Genomic DNA, 25,627 nt, shown 5'->3' with positions numbered 1-25,627 from the left:
ATCGTTCGTATTGGTTAGAAAGTTGTTAGAGTCCAAAGAATCGTGACTGCACTAGTGTACTACAAGAAACAGGGGTCAAGGGTCGACCAGGCAAAATTTCTAGAAAAGTTTGGAAAACGCTGGTCTAACTGATTGTCGACAACTATGGTCAAAACGACTTGGGCTCCGAATAGCGACACTTAAAAACGCGACCAGCGACCTCACGGTAGCGTTTTATTTAAAACAGCGACAGCCACAACAGCGACATCACTATTGGCCTACTTTTTCTACTGTTCATCTAACAATTTTAGCCAAAATCCCGTTAAATCCAACAACAAAAAACTGGCCAGGCGAACGCACACTAAACACTTCGTACTAAGCCCTCAGTTTAAACCAAAATAGACATTCTGTTGTTTTTTTAAATCTAATTGTAGTTCCCTAACCCTAACACCAACAACTAAAACATAAGTCTGCGACCTTGCCAGCATATTACATTCAGACCAGACAGTCGCTTTATTGACAGTCGCTGCTTTTAATGAATGGTTATCGTGAAGTCGCTCTACTGGCGGTCGCCTTTCCAACAGTCGCTATTCGTCCGGGATCCCGGTCAAGACGCATTTAACTATTTGAAGTAGAAAACTTTTATTTTAAATAGAACTTAGATACTCACGATGCAATGACCATTCTGTAAAGAAGGAGTGGCCAATACGCGCTCTTCACCAAGTTTTGTGCGGCTCTTACGTCCATGTTGCACAATTCTGATATGTTTGAATGTGTCGATTTCGTTAGGCAAAGATATTTTTATTTGTTTGGTCAAACTCAGGCTGTTTGCCTAAAGGCCAAGTATTGTTAGATGTTAGTAGCACTTTTAAAACATGATAAACGCAAAAAGTGTGATTTTTGCACTTCGCAAAACAGCCATAAAACCGTGAGTCAATGATTCACAGGTTATTTGTTCGAATCATCTTGATAAATGACATTATATCGATAAATGTGCATTTTTTCAACCAATGCGCCGAGTCTCCTTCTAAATTAAATATTTGTCCATATAACCGAATAAAGGCACTTTTTTCACGTTTCGTTGCGATCGCTTTATGGAAGTGAGCAAGAAATATAGTGATAGGCTATTCTTTTCTTTCCATGTGTGAGGTGTGGCTCTTTGCGGTTAACCAAGTGATAAATGCGTCTATTGTTGTCTGACTGGTTGGCCACCCCTGCTATAAGCCTTAACAAACCACGCGAATAATTACATATTTTTGAAACCCCTGGTTAAATTTGTGGCTTATATAGTTTAATTTGGCAAAACATTTAACTTCGATTTATATTAACCAGTTTAAACATGGCAACAAATGGCAGACTAGCATTATGCCCCCGACCTCAAAATGCCTCAACAAATGGCAGATTGTAAAACGTATACAGGTATATTCAAAACACAAGTTAAATATACAGCATCAACAACAACATAAAAATAACGTTGGGTGGTAAGGAGGCAAATAAAAATAAAAGCTTTTCTCTAAATAATTACTCATCCTTTCTAAAACTCGAATCCGGATGGTCGTACCAAGAAAGAAATATGAGAGTTTTGTACAGAAACCACGCAAGTTTGACGCCAGCGATAAAAAAAGCATTCGAAAAAAACTGCGAAATAAAACAAAGGACACGAAGTGTAAGCCGTGAATAAAACAACGAGGTTCAGTTAGCTTTCCAACATCATCAAAACGCGTAGCGAAATGCGACCTCAATGTAGCCTCAGTAGCCTTTTTGAAAAAATTAAAATTCATCGAGAACCTACAACAGCCTTAATCATAAATCGTCATAGTACAACGTTGAAATAGAGGCATAACGGCTACGTGATAAGTCGCACCAAAAATCATCTCCACCAATCGGTGTTGTCCTGCTCGGAATTTTGCTGGTCGTGCTGGGGAACTGGAATCTCTTTCTCGTACTTATCCTTGTGGTACTCCATCCAAACGAAGGAGCACACGAAAACGGCAAAGTAGGCGATGGCGCAGGCCACACACAGACCGATGTAGCTGTACCGCAGCCCGGTGTTGCCGTACAATAGGCACGATGCCTTGCCGAGACACTTCGTGCCCCAGTAGATACAGCTTCGGTCGAGGATCAGCCCGAACCATATCGGTCCGGGAATGTAGCCTATAAAAGTGGAAAATACATCACAGACTCATAACGGTGTAAGGTTTAATTTGTCGCCCCACACGCCCCATTTAGTACACGTCTGCCAATGGGATGTTTGTGCTAAACGGTTACCACAAGTGTTTTTCAGGCCTTACAAAAAAAGAATATTTAGGCCTTACAAAAAACTACTAATTTTCTTTCGAAAGTCTTTAAATGTCTTCGAATATTTGTCATAAAGTTGTGTGGTAACCCGGTTATTCTTGAAGTCGTTACATAGCCTACTGTTAGAATTAATTAGCTTTGCAAGACCAATATTAAACGTATAACGCATATGTTCAATCAGACAACAAAGGCAAAGATGCTGGCGTTTAAAACATTTCTTTCGCTTCACGAACGTCGTATAGCTTATAGTGCAAACGTACCCAGCAGTCTCGACAGGAAAGCCATGAGCCCGATTCCCAGCGCCTTGTCCTTGGACTCGAGAACGCGGAGAAGTACAACATAAACGGGCGCCTGGCAGAAGCAGAGGCACATAACACCGAGGCCTGCCATTATCATGAAAGCAGCCAACATCCCGGTGCAGTGAGAAGTCCGACAAGCCCCGCTAACCGCTCTCTTGTGGTTGTCGCGCACGCACGAACAGTCCTTGTAGACCTGGATTTGGGGTAAGTTCGAATTTTTTGTGTTAAACAACGGCGTTTCAGGGTCGCTTTTTGTTTTTTAACATGCGATTGTAGTGTTTCAACCCTCAATAGGTTTTCCCCATTTGGGAATCCTTTTTGGTATAACCGAAATCGGTAAAACATTTCAAATTATTAATTCGTCACCAACATTAATTGTTAGGGGCTCATAGAATCGACTAAATATGCCCATAGATTTAAGGTGGAGCTTCATTTTGAGTTTTAATTTAAGCGCTTGTTTTTTAACATCCCATATAAACAACCATGTGATAAATTTAAACTCGTAAAATTAGATATACCTACCGCCTTCTTTTTAAACGGGTTTGAGTCTAAAGTTGTCGAAGTTTGGCAACCGGCGTAGCACGGAGAAAGGTAGTTGATTCGGTCCGATCCGCAAACCATCATGAACTGACCTTTCGGACATCGGCAATCCACATTGCACGTGTCAGTTATGTTGATCCAATTGCTGTCACTGTGCGAAAAATATTAAATTAAAGAAATATTTACCGGTCTTGGTATCGGCGAAACTAGGCTTATTTTTAATAATCACCAGCAAAACAGTTTTATATATTTAAATAAACATTGGTCAATCACCCCACCCAAAATGTGTAGTACCGGCTATTTTGAAACATTTGTCTCCCCGTGTCGATCTACAAAATAAGCGGAACTGCCTTAAAGACAATACATCTTTGAAATCGTGAATTGAAAGAGAAAGACACTTTTGAAAGAGCTAAGCAATTCGTGAAATACGAATTGCCTTTCTACAACCACAGTTAAATACGCTAGAGATTTATTATTTTTGTACTATATACTTAACTGTTATGCGAAACGTTTAAACGTTCGCCGTGCCGCCTTTAATACTTGCGATCAGGGCTGCGGAGTCGGAGTCGGAGTCGGGACTCGGGACTTAAGGAGTCGGTTTGTTTTGCTGGAGTCTGACTCGGCACTCAGGAATTGAGTAAAACCACGTATAACTACCCGAGTCCCGAGTCCGACATGCGCATGCTCAGTACCAAATTTTAAAACTGACATGGCCGCCAACTGGAAATTGTAAAGGTGGAATAGCATATGGAATATTTTCCACCATGTATTGTGAGTGAATGAATTATACGACACCCCTATAAGTGAATTTCTGAATATCCACGTTATTTTAGTTAAGTAAATTGGCGGAAAACAGGCTGTAGAGTAAGGGCCGGACTCGGGACTCGACGGAATCGCACATTTGACCGGAGTCAGACTCGGGAGTCGGACTCGGATTATTTTAGCCGACTCCGCAGCCCTGCTTGCGATAAGGTACTGACAAACAAGTTGTCAGGGGAAGATAAACCCAAGAGAAATGCGAATGTCTGCACCAACCCCTTATTTTATTCTTTTCACCTGTAAGGCAAGGTAATACCAGCCACGTGTTGCCCCTCGCATCCGAACGCAAAAAGAAAGGTTAGAAAGGCGGCAGCAATGGCTGACAAGGTCACAGTGTAGATGAGGGTCTGGCGGATGTCGAAGTCGTACTTCTTCATGATGTAGCCGCCGCCGAACGTTCCCAAGATGCCAAGCGGAATGCATACTCCACCTGGTGGATGTTTGTAAAAGTGCCCGATACTTCGCATTACGAAAAAATAGGCTAATTGCAATCTTTTTTTAAAACAGTGTCGGTCTCGGTAATCAAAAAGAAACAATTTTTAACATCGAAAAAATACCGTATAAAAGTACACTCACGAACAGTCATTCAAAATTCAGGTGAAGTATTTAATACTTTTGCTTTTGGCTTAAATTCAGTTAAGTTGCTTTTTGCTTAATTGAGTTAAGTTGCTTAAAATTGTACAGAATTGTAAAGCGTTTTTATTGCTTTTAATTAATAGAAAAATGTCGCATTTGGATTTATCTTGTTGAGCTTAAGCTTTACAGTAGCCTGACACAAAACGTAAATCGATTTTAGCAGACGTACTTTTGCATGTTGCCTTGTACATAAACTTCATGCTACTCCACTATTAGTATTAGCTATGAGGTGCACTTTTCATTATATATATATTATATAATATACTAGACGAAATACCCGGCGTTGCCCAGGTTAAATAGAATATATACCACTTATTTTAACTGGTTAAAAGGTAATTACACCACAACAATCACCGTAATGTACGAAGTCTACCTGAATTTTGTCTGGAAAAACTGCTGGTCCCATGTTATATATACCATGGATATGGAAGATAAATGTGGTAATCAGAATATACCCAAAAAGTAATGTTACGGATAGCGTAAGAACTTAGGAAGAGGCATAAATGCAAACATATTTTTGTAATGTCATAACAAATTTGCTTATTCCTAAACGTTTGCACTGCGTGTCACTAAATAGAAATTTTAAATAATGTGAAGTGTTTCAAATCATGTCATTTCGTGTGTCTGAAAAAAGGTTAACCTAATGTTTCCCCACATTCAGAGTAACACCCCACAGCCTGTGTGAAAGCGGCATTAATAAACGTCGTGTTTTATTAAGTGACTTATTTGCGTGGCTCTAGAGATCTAATTCTTGGTCTCCGTAAATTCCCATTAATTTATGCATTTTGTTAAGACAGTGTAAAATTAACGTATAAAAAGCGGTTTTGTGTCTAAAATAAGTCACTAAAGGTAAGGCGCGAACGCGCTCTGACCATTTAATTACTAATCACGTGTTACCAGCATTGTATAATCTTCTTTCTGAGGCCACATGTTATAGCTGATAATTTAAAAAAATACATTTAACATCAAACCACATATTGCAACGTGCCATTAAGCTTAGGCCTCAATCACTGTCACAATATTGTTGGGAAGGTTTCTTGTACGATACCGTGTAGGTATACTGATGTTTATTCAAAGTATGTTTATAAAAGTGAAAATTGCTAAACCTTTGCACTAAACGCCAAATGAAGGTGCGTCCAACGTCAGACAAACCCTTAACCCGTTGAAAAATATAAATTGCTTACTGTTCAAACTGCGACAACAAACTCGACATTTTGCGAACTCTGCCTAAATTTGGTATTGTTAAACTTAAGTCTTTACTTAGATAATTGCATACGTTCGTTAACATGAATTATAACATGTGATGTGCTTTTTACGTAATCCCGGTACCATACTTCTTCGAACGCAAGTAAAATCTCGCCTAAAACTAAAAATTGGCTACTATTAAAACCGCTGTAAGGACTAAATACCCAACGGCTAAGCACGTCAAACATAAAATCTCGCCTAAAACTAAAAATTGGCTATTATTAAAACCGCTGCCAGGACTAAATACCCAACGGCTAAACACGTCAAACATCTTTTAATCTAAATTTTACGCGGTAACAGACATGAACAAGTTCCTGAACATAATCGTCTTTAGTTGGAAACATTAAAATCTTACTTTATTAAGGAAATTTACGTGGTTAAGCAAAGGCAATATACTTAATTCGATTTTCTTTGTCCAGGCAGGTAATTGCGCTTAAAAAAAATTTTGCGCGGATACGTTAAACTTGGACTATCTTTTACGTGGTTAGAAAACTATAAAAAGCTACTAAACAAAAAATTATAAACTTTGTAGGTTTCTTAATGTTTTTTTAAAGTATGTGTAGTATACAGTGCTTGTTACGTCTGCACTAAACGCCAAATTAAGTTGCGTCCAACGTCAGACAAACCCGTAACCCGTTGAAAATTTGATTTTTCAAGTCAGCGCAGGTAATTGCGCTTGCAAAAAGGTTTTGCGCGGTTGCGTTAAGAGGTTTACGATATGTCACGCGCGCGCCCGGGGAGAGGCAAGAACACGACGGGGATTCGCCGGTCCTGCGAACATTTTACAGACAGACAGACAAATCTTCTGTTATATTAATATATATATATATATATATATATATATATGTGTGCTTTTCTATATATTATTTATTATTTAATATAGGCTTATGCTCTTTAAATTATTTACCAATTAGCATATCTGAAGTGGTCCTCATGACGTTGAAAGACCTTTGCAGATAGGTCGACCCAAAAGTTGATACTCCGGACAGAAGGTTGGCCATCGCTATGTAGGCGATAATCGCCGTCGGGACAAGTGTAGTGGCAAGAGTGCGCTTTACCGCACATACCATCTCTGCGCAAATATTAAACAACATTGCAGAAACTTTGGGTTTTCGGGATGGCGTTCCCCGTTTTTGTTAGACCCTACTCCAGGGGTCGGCAATCCCTGGCACGCGTGCCACTTGTGAGATGATTTTTCATGGCACGCCAATTGACAGCGCTCATGTTATATCACCTTACGAAAGTACAACCATTACATCACTCCCACATTATTAACATTATTATTACATCACTAACACTAGCGTTAACTAAATGGTTGATCACATTTCCAGTTCGTGTCACGAATATGTGTCTTAACTGCTGTATTTAACAATATTTTTTGTGTGCGTTAAACTTGTTGTTTACGACTAACCGTTCGTAAACGTCACAATACCCCAAAAGTGGCGTGACATTCACTGGGTTAATGTAGGGCATTCTACATCAGTGGTTCTCAACCGCCGGTCCGCGTCAACTTTCCCTGTCCGTCAAATATATTACAATTTTATATATTACTTGCAAAATGCAAGACGTTGAAGGCTGCTTCCTGCTTGTTCATTAAATTTAGAACTTCGCCAGTTCCGTAATTTACAGCATTGTGACGTAACATAGAGTTAATGGACTTTATTGTACGTCACAATGCTGCAAGAGTTGTGCCAAACTGTTTAAAATTAGGCTACAGGTCGTTTAAGTCTTAAAGTTTAAGACCACTTGTATGTGAAAACTTCAATCGAACCACGTAAAACACGTATGATATCAAAAATACTGCAGCAAATTGCTCATTACATTGGTTTCAGTTATTTGCTTTTAAGTTGCTTACTTCTGTCGTTACTATAAGTAAATTATATGTCAGATCACAAAGCTGCAGAGTCGGACCCTGGACTTGAATCCGGCGTGTGCGCATGCGCACGACAAAATTTTAAAACTGATAAAGCAGAAACTGTAGCCTTGGTTGCCAGTGCAAAACTAAATATAGAAAAATGCTTGGCACGCGAGTTGTTGATATTTTGACAGTATTCATAAACTGGCACACTGAGTACAAAAGGCTGCCGACCCCTTCCCTACTCGTTAGTACACGGGGAAACTAACTGTGGGAGTAGGTATAACTGTAGTAAGGTAAATTTAAGGAGTTTGACAACAAGTCTCTCTAACTGGCAAACCTGCATCCAGCAATTAGAGTGTTGGACTGCGTGTTCAATTTGTTAAAAAATATAGTAATAATCAGCAAATACAAATTTCCTAGAAATTTGCAAAAATATGGGAAAATGTAAAAAAGAACTGAACTTTGAAGTATAATAAACCATAGTGACCGGAGAATATTTTTCATTTTGTATCTGTGAGCCTAGCTTAGCTACAACTAGTTATATGTTCCTAAATTAGACAATTGAAACTTTTTACCCTGGCTGACCAATTTGCATCTTCGAATTAATTAAAACTTCTTCTGTTTTTTTTATAACAAAAATAATTTACTACTACAAAAAAAAAATATATTTACTACTACAAAATAATTACTCTAAAAAAGTTAGCCGGAACGGTCCTTAACGGTCCGGAATGGCGTTTAACGCCGGACCAGTAAAAAACAAAAAAAGTTTTTTTTTACCAGAATATTTCGCAAACTTCTTAAATGTACTTAATCTAATACAGTGGTTCCCAACCGGGGAGGAATTTCTCCCTAGGGAGGAATTTTATGAGTTCAGGGGAGGAATTTCATAAATACAGTAAAAAAAATTACGTTGGAAATGTGTTTAGAATATTTTTGTATATACGTTAGGGATGTCCATTATGTTGGCCACAGATAACTTCCTATCATGTAAAATATAGGCATGTCAATATTTATTTGCCTCATGGGCTAGGCCAGTGTTTTTTCAACTATCTTTTTCTGTTTCACATATCCTTATTAGGAATGAAAACGGGACAATAACTGACCTATTTAAATTACATTTTTTGTTCTAATCAGTGGTTCTCACATTATTCACGATGACACACATGAGCAATCGAAATCAATCAACAGTTTGAGTTTATAAATTCCTCATTGTAGGTTGGATATCTATGGAGCACCTTTAAATTACAAAATTAACATGTTGCCCTTAAAATAACTGCTTTGTGGCGCAACATAACGTTAATAGTCTACTTAGGAATGTTTGTCACAATGGTGCAAGTGTTGTACGTAAAACGCCTGTGATATCAAAAAGACCGAAGCAAATTGCTTTTTTGACGTTTCCCTTATTTGCTTTAAGTTGCATATACTTTTGTCGTAATTACATTTTGAGTTGATTTTGATTTTTGAAGGTCCATCGGTCCGCAAAACTTTTTTTGAAATTTTAGCGGTCCGTAAGCTAAAAAAGGTTGAGAACCACTGATTTAGACTGTTGGTACAAATTCTAATTCTTGCCGAATAAGCACATTATATGGTAAATAGTTAGTTATACTTTATAAAACTAAACTACAATATAACCAAGATGAACACGGTCCATTATAATTTAGAGTCGGTTCACTTGGAACAGATTAAGAGCAAACCAAATATAAACTTGGTGTTGAGGATGACTTGCGTTGCCGCGTATACAACTACTTTTAGGGCGCAAACAAGAGCAAATTTCCCAATGAGTTGTAATGTAAAATAAATTGATATTTCAAATTGCCACAATTTTTTGCGTTATATTTGTTTTTCGTCTTATGGGATGGAACGAAGAGTTCAAAAATGAGCAAAGGGAGGAATGTAGCAAAAAAGGTTGGGAACCACTCATCTAATATATTAGTTGCATTTTTGTGCAATATATTGAACAACAAGCTCACGTTTCCTTGTGAGGTTACTTATTTTAAACATATTGCTATGACAAAACTTTGTGACGCCATCTTGAAATTTTCACGATTTTCGGTTAGAAAATCATTTTACTTTTATCCCTGCTAAGGACGCTACCAATGAGAAGCCTATGTTCCCGCAGCTCGTGTTGCCGTCTATAGTTTTAGGCGTTGTTAAACCAATAAACACCGATCATAGTTTTCTATACAGCGTTATACGCTACGCAAACAATCCTGCCGACAAAAAGTTTCACCAGCGCAACAAGTTCTCGTATCAAATAGTAAATGCAGACCCTTGAGTAAGGGTTGTGCAAAGACTTGGTTTGTAAAACTTAACAAATACACAGGCCCAACTTGAAGGAAACATGTTTCGAAAAACTCACCTGCAAGTTCAGCAAGCACCCGGGCTAGCACCGTATCGTCGCACTCTCGTAACCTCCTGGATCCAGCGCACCCGGCGACGCTGCTCGTCTCCGATTGCGACAAACCACTTTCAACTTCCGCTTGGGCGCTTTGCTCCATCATCGACTGGGTTCGCGACTACAACAACAAGTTTTATTGAATACAGAGTCGACGATATAGGGGCAAAGCTAAGCTGCCGTACGGACCTCCTCTTTTTCGGATTGAATATTTACTTTAATCCTAAGATTTATTGTATAGTAACAATTTCCAGCAATCATTTCATTTTTTTAAGATAAACAGAAATGCATATTTTTCTTCGTAAAACGTACATAGTTATTTTTTAATCGTTCTCTTTTGTTTTTTGGACATCGTTAAAATTTATTTATAGTTTATTGTCTCACACTCAAATTAGTTTTGTTTTACTTTCTGACCTAGTTTAAAAATGGGAGTCTATAGCAGATAACTGACAGCGGATCTCGGTTTCGACCAAATAACTATTGCAAAACAGTCATTAAAATTGTCATAAAAACAACGTAAAGAAAAATATTTAACGAACCTTTAAGTGTGCACATAACCTATAAAAAATAGAAACACGACCTACTAAATTTGAAAAAGCATTGCGGTTTTCAAGGGCTCCGAAATAAGCTCAAAGCCCTTTAAACCTAACTTGAAATAAACAAAATTAGTTCAATGTTTTAGTTTTTATGGTTTAAGATTTACCTCCTTACGTAAAACCGTTAGTACATATTTTATTATGAGAAATAAGAGTTAAGACCGACAGGTGCTAAGAAGGCGTACTTCGATTGAAAGTGCGACGAGTACCTTGCACGTACACTTGTACATTAATCAAGTATTTGACACCGCGAAAGTTATTAATCAGGCACTATACATTAGGATAGAACAATAGGTCACGTAGACTTCAAGACATGGATTGTTATTGGTCGTTAAATGTGTAAGAGATATTTATAAAATTGGCTCCGAAAAGTATTGAAAATACCTAATCCATCATCATGAGCAATATTCCGCAAAGCAAATACAAAAATACTAACAATAAAGATATGATACTATTTTACATATACAAAATTAGGAAACTTTTCAACAAAATTGTTTAAAAATATTCGCAAAGACATCCTGATTAAAAAAACAGCTCGTACACGATTAAGTCTTTAGAATATTTGACTGGATTTATTATAACACTAGTCTCGGTTTTGCAAATGTTTGAAATATAGGTTAACGTATACGACACTTTTCGCGGGCCTACATGTGTCCAGGGCAGTGTTATAAAGAAGTTTGAAATGACTTAAGTCCCAATCAAGTGATTTGTGAATTTACTTCAGATCAAGCTAAATCTTTGGAAAAAACAACTAGTCAATTCCGTAAAACAACAAGCCATTAAGTCATTTCATTGATATAAAAATATAACGTTAAAGAATTTAAATTGATAGAATCGACAGATTATAAACAATAACTCAAATAAAAAACAACAAAAATGTAACATACAGTAAACATTGTTTTAGGTCGAACAGTCGAAATATAACCCAAATCAAAACAATTTATAAATTAAAACACTTAATTTTAACCCAAATCATTTTATTCAATGGATTTTTTTAACCCAAGTTGACTCAAAGTCTAAGTCAAGTCATTACTTCAATAGATTTAGGTCAATTAAAGGTATTTTGACCCAAACACTTCAGTCAAGTCACGTCATTTGAAAAGAGTGACTTAAGTAACTGCATAAACTTGAGTCATTACAAAACTGACCCAGGGAAACAAGCTTTAGTTGCCGACTATGTTTTATTCATCAAAAATAATCCGGACTATTAAATCCTATAGTAAAAACAATAGGTTACCATGGCTCGCCGATCAATAAGAACTTCAATCTCGGCGATTTCGGCAAGTTTTTGAGCGGAAACCGGCAGAAAGGCGGGATAAAAAGCAAAAGGGAACAGAAGAAGAACCAGGATTAAGCCAGCAATCAGGTAGCCTGAAAATAAACATCCTGCTGGTTATTTTGGAGGGAAGGAAGTGGTGCACCGCGCATTGACGTTGCATGCTGTTGATATAACCTTGGTATTTATCAATACACCCCGGCTCTTACGGCAACATAATTGAAACATGAACAAACTTTGGTGATTTAAAAAAAGTTTTACATGACACCTGTGATTTGCGCGGCACCAACAAAACAAAATGTTAAATAAATTATTAACGAAATTCCTATTGACGTTGTCCATCCATACAATTAATTAGTTTAGTTGTATCGCACTTGTGAAAAAGTTATCTCGACGAGTTTTAATTAGGCGACGTACATACTGTTTGTATAATTAGTCAAAGTGATACACGATCACGATTTTTTTCTAAACAACATGTCCAGTTAGAATAATACTTTTTCAGTAGGCCTACGGATTTTAAAATTAACAATGTATTTAACTGTTGAACTAGCACCGAGTCCAATAGATTTACTTTTACAGATTAAATCACAAATTCTAACCAGCTGAAGAAAAGTTTATCGAGTGTACTAATCTCTAGTCTAGTAAAGGTCCACAGAAAAGCTGTGACATCAGCTGAAAAGTTTGTTAATGATGTTACCCGGCTAGCGAAAAGGGTTAAAAGCTTGTTAATGGCACCAGCTGGCTGGCAAATATCGTACTCTCTGGCACAACCGACCTTTTTCTGCGAATTTTGTTGCAATCAGAGTGCACTTTCGGGGCGCTGTTTTCAAACAATTTAAAGGAAACCGTAAAATTCACTTGCGCCTGCCTCGGTTGGGTGTCAATGCAAAAAAGGTTTAACCTGCCAATAAATGTGCAAAGCAGTTTTGCAGTTGGAGAGGGTTCGTGTCGTTTTCTTACTATTAAAACTTCTTCACCTCACAAAAAGTCTTAATAAAGAAGATTTAAATATTTTTTTTATGTGACACAATCTTCAATATAAAACGCTTTGCTAGGGTTAAGCTACGCAGCCTGGTGTAATGTTACGCATTGATTTTAAGTCCAAATCTCTCTTGTAATTGTAAGCAGCGAATGTTTATCACCTGGCAACGGACTCAGACCATAAAACTGAAATGAAAACAACATATAAGAAGTTTGGAATAAGACCAAAATAGGACTAATATCTAAAAGTAGAAATAACGTTTAAATCGAATTAAGCTCAAAATCAATCGGAATAAGACCTAAATGTCCATAACAACTTTTTACGTATAACACCAAACCCCATTCCTAAGTACATCGCTAACATCCCTAAGTACATCCCTTAATAATTTAAACCCTAAACCAATTTCTAACCCCTACCAATTTTCTAACCGCTCCATTAAATATATAAATATCCAAAAAACTTTTGTTAGATATATAACACAAATACACATGGGTTAATGTTATTATCAAGAAAATAGCAAATAGTTTTTATACATTAGGTGCATGTAATGTCATGAGTATAATACAATACTTATATCGACTGTAGTGTATATGCATTTGCAACTCAAGCCTTTGCTATATTTGTTACGTAATCCATTTTGCCAACTCATGTTCCTGCGAAACTTGGCGCGAGTTTCTAAAATAGATCTCAAACAACACGTACCAAGCCACCAGGCTCCAATCCACTGTGGGTTGTTCGGCTCAACATTTTGTGCGTTACTTAACGTGACGTAAATGGATGACGTCACACTGCCCAGCAGAAAACCGAACACGGGACCGGTCAACGTCGTTCCGATAAAAATTCCTGTTTTAATATAATAATTAGGAAATTGCCCTATTCAAAATATAGTGCTTTTTTTTAAGCAAATGACCTACTTTTTCCGAAGATCTTGGCACGTTTTTTTGATACCCTTTAGTTTTAGTTTAATGGACCGGAAATTGATTGTTTTACTTTAACATAAAGAATTAGTTGGTGGATTCGTCGAATGCCGTTAACAAACACAATAAATCCGTTTCGCAAGTTTCTAAGAAAATATCACCCTAAATCTACCAGAGTCTTATCAGACGTGGCTTATTTGGATCAAGCAAACTAGCATTTTATACTCATATTGGCAACAAAAACGTTTCACCTATTATACATACCCAAGTACACTGGAAGCTTCCTCAGCACAACATGATCATCGAGATAGGAAACACCCAACGGCCATAGCGGAGCCGAACCTGCTCCAATAAGAGCGTGGCCTACATTCCGAACAAAGTGCAAAGTTTAGGTGGTGAAATAATGATTCAGATCTGGCCCACGTATTGACGCAGACTTCAAAGGTCAGTGAAATTCCATTTGAAGTATTTTTTTTATAAACGACCACACCACCGATTCGCAAACGGCTATATTTACATATATTAATGGATAAGCCAACAGTAGCCTATACTAGTAACAATAAGTTGCAACTCCAACGACAAATTACCAGTATACATGCTCAATCAAATATGCGGCGAAGGATTACATGCATTTATTTACTTTGCAACGCCTAAAACATTTTGTAAACCGAGAAAAGCGATCACACCATCGATTGGATTGTTGTTAAAAAAACAAAGGTTTGTTCTTAGGCGTTAAACTTCCGAAGCAAAAAAAAAAAAAAAAAAAAAAAAAAAAAAAGCATTATAGTTATTAATCTAAGGCTATAGCTTATATAGGGTCATCGTGCTATGCACCTTCAAAAAAATATACTTAAAAAAACATTTTTCGCACTACACGCAAAACTGTTTAAGATTAATGGTTTTATGACGTAACTTTGTAACGTCATTCGTTTCACCTAGTTGTCCTTCAATAGCTCTAAAAAGAGCATTTAGAAAAGTTTGCCGACCACTGATTTAGAAGGTCGAAAATGGAGTAGGTTAAAGATCAAACTATATCTGCTTTATTATACCAGGAATTTTACACATTTTTTTCAATACAATCTTTCTGATATCACCTCAACCAGAACGTTACGTAGTTTTACCTACCGATAATAAGCAGCACGGCCGGGTTGTAGGTGGTGGCGTTCGCGTTGCACGGCACACTGGTGGAAGAGGCCATGATGTCATTCTGAAAGCCGCTCAGCGAAACGTAGGACGCGTGGTGGTGCTTGCGGGAAGCAGTCAGGTTAGTCCTCACGGGTGCGACGCAAATATCCTTTGCCGTGCCGTTTCCTATGTGCGGGGTGGGCAGGATGAAGTGCGGCAGCACACAGCAGGCCAGGCCAACGACCATGAGCAGCACTCCACAGGCGATTACGCGCGGTCTGTTGAACTTGCTGCCCCAGAACGAAACCGGGATGATGACGATCATGTTGCCGATCTGGTAGCCGCTCGGAATGAACGACGCCATCGTGTTGGGAATGTGGAAGCGCTTCGAAATGAAGTTGAGCACGCTGTCGGTGTACGTCAGCGTCAGTAGGTTCATTAGCTGGAAGCAGGTGAGGAAGAAAAGGAACATGTTGATCGTGTAGCACGAGGTAGGCATCGGTGCGATGGAGGACACAGTCCTGGCCCTGCCGCGCTCCATCATCGAGTCCTGTCGAGGCCTCGGGCTTGGAGTAAGCATCAATGTGACGCTATGGCCCCTGTCTCTTCTTTCGGTGCCACTCAATCCTCTGTCTCTTCGCTCTGTGAGACTCTGTCCTCTGTCGCGCCTGTCAGGTAGCCTGCCCTCGGTGCTGTAGTAAGTGGGCGGGTTTCGCCGGTGTTCCCCATGTAATAGCGGATCGGCCGGATTCATTGTGACCGCTTTGGAGACCGATGGAAATTAGACTACATTAGTAAGACTAACAAGAACTTCAATCTGGTTAACAATAAAAAACGTCATATGATTTTAGTTTGTTTATGCTGGCGCATATGGCCAAGCACGACTGGCCTACATAAACCGATGCACGACTGTCGACTTACCTACAACATTCGGAGCGAAACTTGTGTCCTATACTCACTAAATATAAGATAACTCGAGCGCAGGGCATTTCCTGCATAAATATAAACACCAATACGTGTAAAAGAGTATCGGCAGTAATCAGGACATGAAATGTTACCTACAGTGACACACACGGCTTGTCTTTTGACAAATTCGTAATAGAGTTTTGTAAAAACACAAAGAAAGCAATATTATTTTTTCACTCATGAAGGTAGTCGCGTTTATAAACGTGTATGCCTACATACGCAAAGACAAGCTAACATTGTTCAGACATGCTTTGACAATGCTCCAACATTATAAAATTAACAGCAATTCAACTAAAGAAAGCTTCCCATTCATAAAGCACCAAAACTTGCTCTCGTGTAACATACAAGCTTTTCCAAAATCACAGTATTATATTTAAGCTTTTTATCGAAGTCTAAAAACACACAAATTATTAAACAAAAGTCTATAACTAAAATAGTTTTGCCGTTAAACAACGCTAGAGTTAGTTCCCTTCTAAACAAAAAGCACGTACAGTAAGGTAGACATTCCATTTGCCAATTGGTTATTATTTCGTAAACGTAAACAAACTTAAATCCAGGCAACATTGCGCGCTGGGCATTTCCGCATACCCCGAGTTCCATACGCTACCAGCTAGAAAATTAATGAAAACTGTCGACCTAAACAAATAGGCGCCTGACTGTACTCAGCTATGGACCAAAACAATGTTGAAAAACATATCCATTAGTACACCCACTAATATGCTGACGTGTTTTTGAATCTGAGATTGTTATGCGTTTTTGAACATAATAAAACGATACTAATCTATAGATAAAGGGTTTCATATATTTAAAATATAGCATTTAGCGTTTTTGTAATAGCTAACGCCAATAATGGAAACAACTGGGGCTGCCGCTGCAAGACGAACTAATTCTTATTCGCGCCGTTTTTAAAACTGTTAATTTCGTGAAATTAACAATATTTTGACATAGCTTTAATAATCCGAAACTTGAACACTTTTTTGTTGAGTGAAAAAGTATAACCTACAAAACAACTCATCCGCTATTGCTGATATTTCTTGTCCTGTATAACTTCAGCTCAATGATGTCATCTGAAGTGATCCTAAAGTCATACAATGACTAGTCTACTAATGTTGTTTGTTAAGAAATACTTTCTATTTTAAAAGTTTATTTATTCAACAATATATCATCAACTCATTTAACTTATTTAAGTTTTCAGCTATTTAAATGTCCTCACTTTGAAATCCAGTAGGGATATCGCTCTCTACAGTTGCCTTCCTTCTATAATTTGAGCTCACATATCTAACAGCGGACTGCGTAATCAATCACTTATATTTTGCTTTACTCCTAACCCCAAGATAGAAAGGTTAACTAGCGAATAACAGTCCATTAATACAGTTGTTTTGGTAGTATTACGGCTGCGGGACAGAAGTACCAGAAACGTGTCAAAAACACGTGCTGAACTATTGCTGGCTGCAACTGTCGCAGTCGGCCAACAAAAAACGTCAACAAGCCAGTTGGTGGCAACTTCGCGGAGTCAAGCAGCCAAAACTAAAAGAACGGAAGCCTGAACAGCCTATTTAATCCATCACCAACGTATGCTCACAGCCTTACTGGTCGCTCGGGTGATTGTAGGTCCATTGGTGTGGCGTGACAATAAAATGCGCAAATATTGTTGAACAAATATAGTCGAGATTTTCGTAGAAGCTTTAAAATTTGGCAGAATATGAAGCAAATTTTATCACATACAACTAAAAGTTACAAAACATTAAACTTGGCAACATGTGTCATTGCATATTTTACTTTTAAAAGCAATAGAACAACTGTCTTTTTTTTAATTTTAGAATTGCAAACACTGACAAAACAACAGGTAGCGCTTTTACTACAGTAGTAGCCTACTTTATCAGTTGGGTGATCTAGCCTACCTGTTTGTCGAAGCACTTTAATACACACACTGTACATAATACTTTTATGTAAAATATTTCCGGCTCTTTTGAATATAGGCTGCAGATCGCGGAGTTTTTGCAAGTATAACAAGAGCTATCGGTTTTTCTTAAATTAAACACCAGCCTGTCAAATATTCAGGCCGTACTTAAGACCCAACTGGAGAATTAGAAAAGCAACAAAAATCCGGTGATTTTTGCAAGGAATAAATTGGGTCGAGTCAAAATCAATCTTAAACACCTTTCCATACACTTGTGATGGATATGTTCCTTCAGGAGTTAATAATGAAATTTTTAGTTGCAGTAAGATTTTTACCGCTTGAAACGTTTAATTTTGAGTTTCTCATTGTTTCCATGAGGTTATGTTTTGACTAAATTTCTGCCTGCGAATTGAAACAGGTCACCCATGAAATTGACGCACTCATTAGCAATTTAAGACTTTTCAACGAATCGACATTCGTTTCAACATTTACATGCGCAAAAATCGAGATGCTTGTTTCTGCTCGTTTAAATTTGCTCAACGACAAATGTTTTTTGTGCGTGTAAACGGCAGTGTATGTATCGTCCACGCATAAGTAACACAGTGCGAAACAAAGTGGCACAACAACGAAAGACATTTAACGAAACTTAAGTGTAAAACAAACAAACGTAATAACAGCTGAAGAAATCAAACGTGTAAAAAATCAACGCGTTCATACGCAATGAGTAACAACTGAAACAAAAATGCTTCGTAAATCTCCACGAAAAGGTTTACGATATACACGCTCTGCGGATATAGTGAATGTCATAATGTATTTTTTTTATTTCAAAGGTAGTATAAATCCCGAAATGGCTGTTAAAGAGCTAAACTCTGTAGAAAAAAATCTATAGATGAAGTATCTTTGCAAGGATATTAAGCAAACAATTGCTGTGCGATAAACTAAGAGCTTGATAGTGGGGTAATAAGAATATGATGCTGACAACTGACTGGCATTATCAAAGTACTGGAACAATCAACGGATTACGCTTCAAATAAAAGACAAATTTGAGAAACTTCCTGAGCAAATGAAATCAGAAGGCAAGCAGCCGCAAATGTATGCACACTTTTTGTAGTGGAAGCGTAAAGCGAAATGTTGAATAATGTTATTTACGATAATCATCATTTTTCGCAGCATCCTCGGTTGTAGTTTAAATGCCAGCAGAATGACCTTATATAGTTCGTCCCTACAATATAAAATGCTTCAGCTATCCTTTGCAATTAAGGATTGTATTTTTAGAACGCTGTCGATTTCGTCGTTGCTTCGCAAATACTCGCCCAGCTCGGAGTCGGGCAGGTCATTTTCGTCCAGGGTTTCCGAGAGCGACGCCTCGGGGTAGGTCTTGGACGGCGGACGGTCGTCTTCCACCTTCCTTCGCTTAGCGTACGAAGCGGGAACGTCCAGGTACTCGCTCTCAGTCATTCGGTTCTCGTCCAGGTCCTTCTCCAGCCGCTGCATACACTCGTGCGCGGGGAACTCCCTCGCCGCCTCTGACGCACGCTCGCCTCTCTTGGGCGCCTCCTCCGGCGGCAGGGCGAAGAGGGCGTCGGCGTGCGTGAGAAGATCGTCGATGTAGCAGTGGTACTGGGTGATTCGAACCTGGGACGCGGTAATCCAAGGCAGCCTGCGTAAGGCAAGACAAAAACGATTCGAATGTGTACACGAGCATTTTGAAGAATAACTTTATAATGAGCTTGTTTGTGTGTAAGAATCTGAACGCTATGTCGAAGACTGCGGCGCACAGGATACAACATATTACTATTCGTTCGCACAGAAGACGTAAATCTGGCGTGCTAAAATCTGGCCGCGGTCTACCTCAACTAATATTCGTAAAAAAAGCATTAAAATTATAATTGAAAACGTTATACATATGAGATCGATTCATACCCATTTTTCGTAATAAAGATAATCGTTTTTTTTAGTTTAAGCCAACCAATAACCGATTTATTTTATTTATTTATTGTAAAATTTTAATTAATTTAATCTATAGTTCAAATTACGCTCAGTTCATCATATACAAATTTAGTTTGTATACTGGATGCTAAAAACATCAAACCGAAAAATTCCTAAATTATTCAGCCATAGAAATAAAGACTAACAAATTTCAGAAACTTTAAACATTGGGAATTGGTTTGTAATAAAATGGTTGCTAATTTTATAGTAAAACATCTGCAAAAAATGTTATGTAGGAGTGGATATAGTCGATACTATCGGTAAACCGATCAATGTATCTCAATGGTAAAGGGAGCGTTCAGCCAGTGGTAAACAAACAAATACATACAGTTTTGAAAAACAAACAAATATACAACTATACTATTTTACATGGCGTACCTCTTAACAAGAAGAAACAGGCGCTGTCGAAACGACATCATGTCTTTTTTGAACACTTTGATTTCGTTCAATTTGCAGAATTCGGAAGGTTTAGTGCAACGGGGCAAACTAAAAAAATTTTTGATTAAATTACAGTTTGGAAAACTGAGCAGTTGTATGGAGTTGTTGTTGTACAACTATCGTAATTATCAAGAAAGAAACAAGCGTTTTTTTTAATTGATATAGCAACAACCGCGTCTTATTTTTTTACACAGTTATAATCAAATCTCAGTTTTGACCTTGTCTCTGCAGCACAAACCCAAGTCCAAAACAAGCTATAGCGCAAACTGCAATTTACAACACTACTGAATTAGTTAATAATTATTACAGAAGAACATATAATTAGTTTACACCAAAGAGCATTTAATTTTACTTACTGTTTTTCATTTGATATTGTGGCAACATAAGCGGCTAAGTACCCAATCCCTTCCCTACTTCTGCCAGAAATAACATTCATCTTTTCAAACAGGTAAACGACTTTCATTGCTTTCGATACAAGTTCGGGCCTACAAAAATAAAATAGTTCTCACTTCAAAATAGGCTTTACATGCCAAAGTCCTTGTAATTACGGTGTTCCCACCTGTTTTTCATTGTGTTCAGAGAAGATATGGATGTCTCCATGACATTTTTAACTTGTGCTGGCTGGAAGTTTACTTCTTTCTTAAGCTGGTGAACCGAAAAAACAAACCAAAATTATTTCTTTTTTCAAAATTGTTTTTAGTGAAAGTTGCCTAAATTTATTTATTTATTTATTTCAACTTGCCCTTTAAATTTATAAATTGTCCATTTTTGAAATTTTTAATTAAAGTAGAATGACTTTTATTATTGGCTATTATTACATACATTAAGAAAAGACAAACAAACTGCTGATTGTTAAAAAGAAGATGCAATATTTTAAGGGAATATATTTAAGTCATGTTATAAAATAAAAACAACAACAATTGACAATACATTATAAATCACTGGGTAGTTAAAGCAAAAACTAAGGCTTACCATTGCAGCCATCTTAACAATTCCAAGCATTGGTGTCTGCATTGCTTTTCCAACACAATCCAACGTAACCATAATGTTGTGCTGCTGCAAAGCGACGTAAAGACAACTGGCTGCAAACAATGAACAATTTATGTAATATAGGAGATGGATTGAATATGTTACATTGTGGCGTTATTCTCTACATTCTAAACTCAACCAGAAAAATACTTATTTTATAACATTTGTAATTTTACATGTTAATTATAATTGAATTCAACATTAAATAACAGTAACTTCTATATCGATGCAAGTCTAAAAATATTAAATATTATTTCCCAAACAGCAATTTTGTACACTATTGTCAGCATGAAACTGAATTTTTGTGACCTGGGAGCAAATTTGATAAAGAAGATAAAAGTATATTATACTATTATCTTTTATTCGGTACAGTAATATGAGCAAAAAAAGATTAAATGTTGACACCTGCAAATTGTTTCTTGAACCGGTCCTTTTTGTTTAGCGTAAGTTTTCTTGCCAAGGAGTCAAATATTTCAATTGCACTTTGTGAAATGGTTTTGTGGTTACTTGTAATCTGCTCACAAGCTCTTTCAATTGCAGCATGATACTTTGTACAACGTTGTGAGAAACTGTTAAAATCACTCATTAATAGTAAAAATAATTTAGCTTTATTTGGCAATAGCATTATAATAAGTAAGTTATTATGAATATTATATTATAAGTAAGTTATTATGTATATTATAAGTAAGTTATTATAAATTGTGGTGTCCAATTAATCAAAAATTATGATTTTTTCTGTTTTTAATAATTCAATTAAATTTTACTAAATCTTATTTACATAAAATAGGCAACAAAATTAAATTTAACCTTACATTTCTCATGAAAAGTTACAATTAAATGTTAAAGTCGTTAAGGCAACTGAATCACTGCAAACAAAGGCTTTAACTGAATAGTCTTGTATAAAAAACTGTTAAAAAACAACTAGTTTTGTTGCTCACCTGGCTCCAGCAATCTGGCAGTTAAACCTGTATTTTGATTCCAGGAGTGTTACACTAGTTGCATTTCCACGTCCAACAGGATCACTTTCTGCAACTATTTGACTGTTGAAGGAACTTGAATCTTGATCAATGCTTCCACAACTAACACATACCTTGTAAAAAAGCACATATGTTTACAAACATACATACGTTTATACCACTTTTATCAAGAAGCAGAATTTATTCACTATTTGTTTATAATGTAAAGAAACTAGAAAGATTCTGGAACTGAATATACTTTTACATGCTCTTTGACAAACTAAAAGGCACTATCCCCAAGAGTAACACGTATTCCCCCCTTAAAAAGGCTTGACAAGCAGGACAATACCACATGCAACTTAATTTATTCGGGAATAATATTCTGTTAAAAGATAAAACTGTTAAACCCCAAATACCCTTATTTATGAAATTTTGTACACGATAATACATTTTAGCATTAAATAAAAATTAAAAAATTGTGCTTCTAAAGATGATATTAATTATGCTAAGATGATACTAAATGTGACTCCAAATATTTAAACAACAAACAGTATTTGACTTTTACCAATCTGAATCCATAATAAGTGATTGAAGTCATTTAAATTTCAGAAAATAGTGTTATCTTACCAAGTTGGTTTCATGGCCCTGGGAATCTTCAATAAGGTCTCCATTCTTACACACTTTACAAATCATTACCTTAACATTACTGACAACAACAAACTTTGCATAACAAATATGGTAAGTAAAATCTATTTTGTATTCAACAAAACAAAAATCGAACTACAAAAAGAGTCAAAAATACAACGCTGTAGAGAAAAAAAACTCTAATTTTCTTAGATAAAAAGAAATTTAATTTATACGTAATTAAAATAACAAAACTCATAAATAGGGAACGTGTAACTAGCTATTCCACGATAGTAGGTTTCCAATCTTAAATTAGGAATAAAGAATATGAAGTCCGATTACTAAATATAAGTGTTACTATTTTTGTAGGAACTAGAAACTTGACTACAATAACAGACTTTCAGAATTCCAAAACATAAATTAAAAGCAAAATATTTATTGTTTATCTTATTTACCGAATAATATTATTGTTTCAAAAAAAATTAAAATAATGTTCATTTGAGCTATTTCTAAAACTATACTGGGTGTCAATCACATAGATTTATACCAGATTTGAAATCCTTATTATCCAACATAACAATTTTGCTTAGCAAGACACACTAAACAGTAAATACAGTGAAAAAGATACTTTAAAACAAGCCCCACGGTAGACGTACTAGTCACTTTTGTCTTTTTCTTTATCAAAATCACCCTTTCTAATACGCTTGATTGCCTGAATTAAAGAAACTAAAATAGGCAAACTAATTGGTAAAAACAAGGGAATATAAATGGCAAACTTCTGATCCTCAGGAAAATACAGCAATTCCAACAATGTTGGATCAAAAAATGCAGTTTCAGAAGACACAAATGCCTTTTTGGAATCTGACAATGCAGTTAGAAGATTTCCATTAGCCAAGTGCTTTTTGGCACTTACAATGGACTTGACTGCAGCATATACTTCAGTTGCAATATTATCATTGATCACAATATTGCTTATTTCATTAAGAAGTTGCGATAATGAGTTAAGGGTATGTGTTGCAGTAGCAATGTTCTCAACTGTACGCAATCTCATAAGATAGTTGAGTTCCCAATCAGCAATTCCGTCTTGACTAGGAAGCTCTAAAACAACTTGCGAGTTTAATTGTTCAATATTGTGTAGACCTAACAAAACCCTTAGATGTGCAACAAAGGGGAGCATTATCTTGGCTGGGTCGATTTGTGCAACTTCTTTTGGCTTGCTGTTGTTTCCAAGATTGTAAAGCTGCATGGAACCCCATCTGGGTACCAAAAATGCATTTGTTTTTGACAACTGACCATCATCTTTTTTGATAAAAAGGGGTTTAAATTTTTTCTCTGTGACATAGACCACAAAGTTTAAAGTAGGGTCAGTTGACACCTGGGAACCAAGTCGCCCTTCGATCGGATTTATTGCCAGTGAAAGTTGTTGCGAAGTTAAATAGCGATACAAAACATTGTTATCTGCATCCTGTTGTAGTTTTGGACGATATGGAATTTTTGTAAAGTACAAAATCTGGGAGCCCACATGAAAATTATAAACTGGCTTAAGTTTTTCGAGCATTGGATCAAGATATTCCCTTGTGAAAGATTCCATATCCCAAGTAGCCAACTGGACATCTGGTTCTGGGTTAATCAGAGAGAACAGGAGCTCAAATTTCGGATTGGTTTGAACCATTTTTATTAAATCAATATTGTGCCTTTCTTTTTGATCAGACCTGTATATATTTTCCGCCATCTGTTCAACCAAACGTTCGTTGACCAATTTAAATTTTATAGTATCAGCTACATAACCAGCATTTATATCAATTTTGTTTGCGTTGTGGAAAAAACAAGTGATAATTCCTTTATTTGATACAACAATACCACCTGGTTTGGTTGGGTCGATTAAAAGTCGGACCTTTATTACATTACCCTTTTCAAGTCCTTCAAGACCACCAAGTTCAAATATTTCATAGGTAAAAGTAACATGATTTTTAGGGTTCGCATTTGTTTGGCTTAAGTGACTCCTTAATTTTCCTGTAAAATCTTCCAATATTTTTGAGCAACCATCATCATTCTTGTCACACTCAACTTCAATCCTTACTTTAATGTCAACAGCGTTGTCCATATTGAGAGCGGATATCTCATCAAATGGCAGCGGAGCCCTGTACACTACAGTAGTTTTCCACCAAATAGGAATACCAATGCAAATCATAAAGAAACCCATGCAAAGTGCCGCCAATGTTTGTGATTTCTTGCTGTTGAAGTCATTACTTAAAAATGACCTTGCCCTTACTGCATCCATTTTCAAAGTGCCAAGTTCAGACTACTATTGTTAGCCCTGTACAATAAAAATATATTTATGTCATATCATAACTTCATTACCAATAAAAAAATGAAGCGTTTAGCAACAGCTTATGTTGTAGATTAAAAGGCTTAAAAGCGTGCACCATTTCTATTTTACAATTGTATAGCACATTAATTCTGTTCTGTATCTGAACTCTAGTGCGGTTATAAAGTGCTTGCAAAAATAAGCAACCCCTGATATGTGCAACCAAAATGTTTACACAAAATGTGAATTGATAATGAGTTCTGAAACAAAAATATATTTAAGAAACACCGCCACAGATGATATTTAAAACTTATATATATATCCTTTAGTACCCATTCAAATCACATTGGTGAAATAATTGGGGGGCAATCAAATGTTAGTGGATGAGTAGTTAATTGTAATGCCAAATATTTTACTATTTAACTAAATACATTAGGAAGAGCAACATTCCA

At 36.7% G+C, this 25,627-nt stretch overlaps 3 protein-coding genes across 3 annotated transcripts; all 3 read right to left on the bottom strand.

The window, feature by feature from the left end:
* Positions 1-1,467: 1,467 nt before the first annotated feature.
* On the bottom strand, positions 1,468-15,740 carry LOC146163736 (solute carrier organic anion transporter family member 2A1-like). Its single transcript, XM_083382025.1, has 10 exons — positions 14,966-15,740; positions 14,105-14,203; positions 13,626-13,766; positions 11,903-12,036; positions 10,034-10,190; positions 6,724-6,888; positions 4,173-4,365; positions 3,099-3,267; positions 2,538-2,769; positions 1,468-2,133 (listed from the first exon to the last, which is right to left on the bottom strand). The coding sequence occupies exons 1-10, from the start codon at positions 15,717-15,719 to the stop codon at positions 1,850-1,852; spliced, it is 2,328 nt and encodes a 775-aa protein (XP_083238151.1). The 5' UTR covers positions 15,720-15,740; the 3' UTR covers positions 1,468-1,849.
* A 2,663-nt stretch (positions 15,741-18,403) lies between these two features.
* LOC146163735 (uncharacterized) lies at positions 18,404-22,944 on the bottom strand. The gene is made up of 8 exons (XM_083381702.1): positions 22,871-22,944; positions 22,226-22,377; positions 21,693-21,856; positions 21,231-21,340; positions 20,818-20,903; positions 20,615-20,743; positions 20,199-20,306; positions 18,404-19,491 (listed from the first exon to the last, which is right to left on the bottom strand). Exons 1-8 carry the CDS (start codon positions 22,934-22,936, stop codon positions 19,071-19,073), a joined length of 1,236 nt encoding a protein of 411 aa, XP_083237828.1. The 5' UTR covers positions 22,937-22,944; the 3' UTR covers positions 18,404-19,070.
* A 17-nt stretch (positions 22,945-22,961) lies between these two features.
* On the bottom strand, positions 22,962-25,178 carry LOC146163734 (GPI-anchor transamidase component PIGS-like). The gene has a single exon (XM_083381701.1). It carries the CDS (start codon positions 25,146-25,148, stop codon positions 23,523-23,525), a length of 1,626 nt encoding a protein of 541 aa, XP_083237827.1. The 5' UTR covers positions 25,149-25,178; the 3' UTR covers positions 22,962-23,522.
* Positions 25,179-25,627: the final 449 nt, after the last annotated feature.

This window comes from Ascidiella aspersa, chromosome 2 (genome assembly GCF_963924565.1).
Source record: "Ascidiella aspersa chromosome 2, kaAscAspe10.2, whole genome shotgun sequence".
Taxonomy (NCBI): domain Eukaryota; kingdom Metazoa; phylum Chordata; class Ascidiacea; order Phlebobranchia; family Ascidiidae; genus Ascidiella; species Ascidiella aspersa.
The sequence above is the reverse complement of the archived record's forward strand: the minus strand, read 5'-3'. Positions and strand labels throughout refer to the sequence as shown.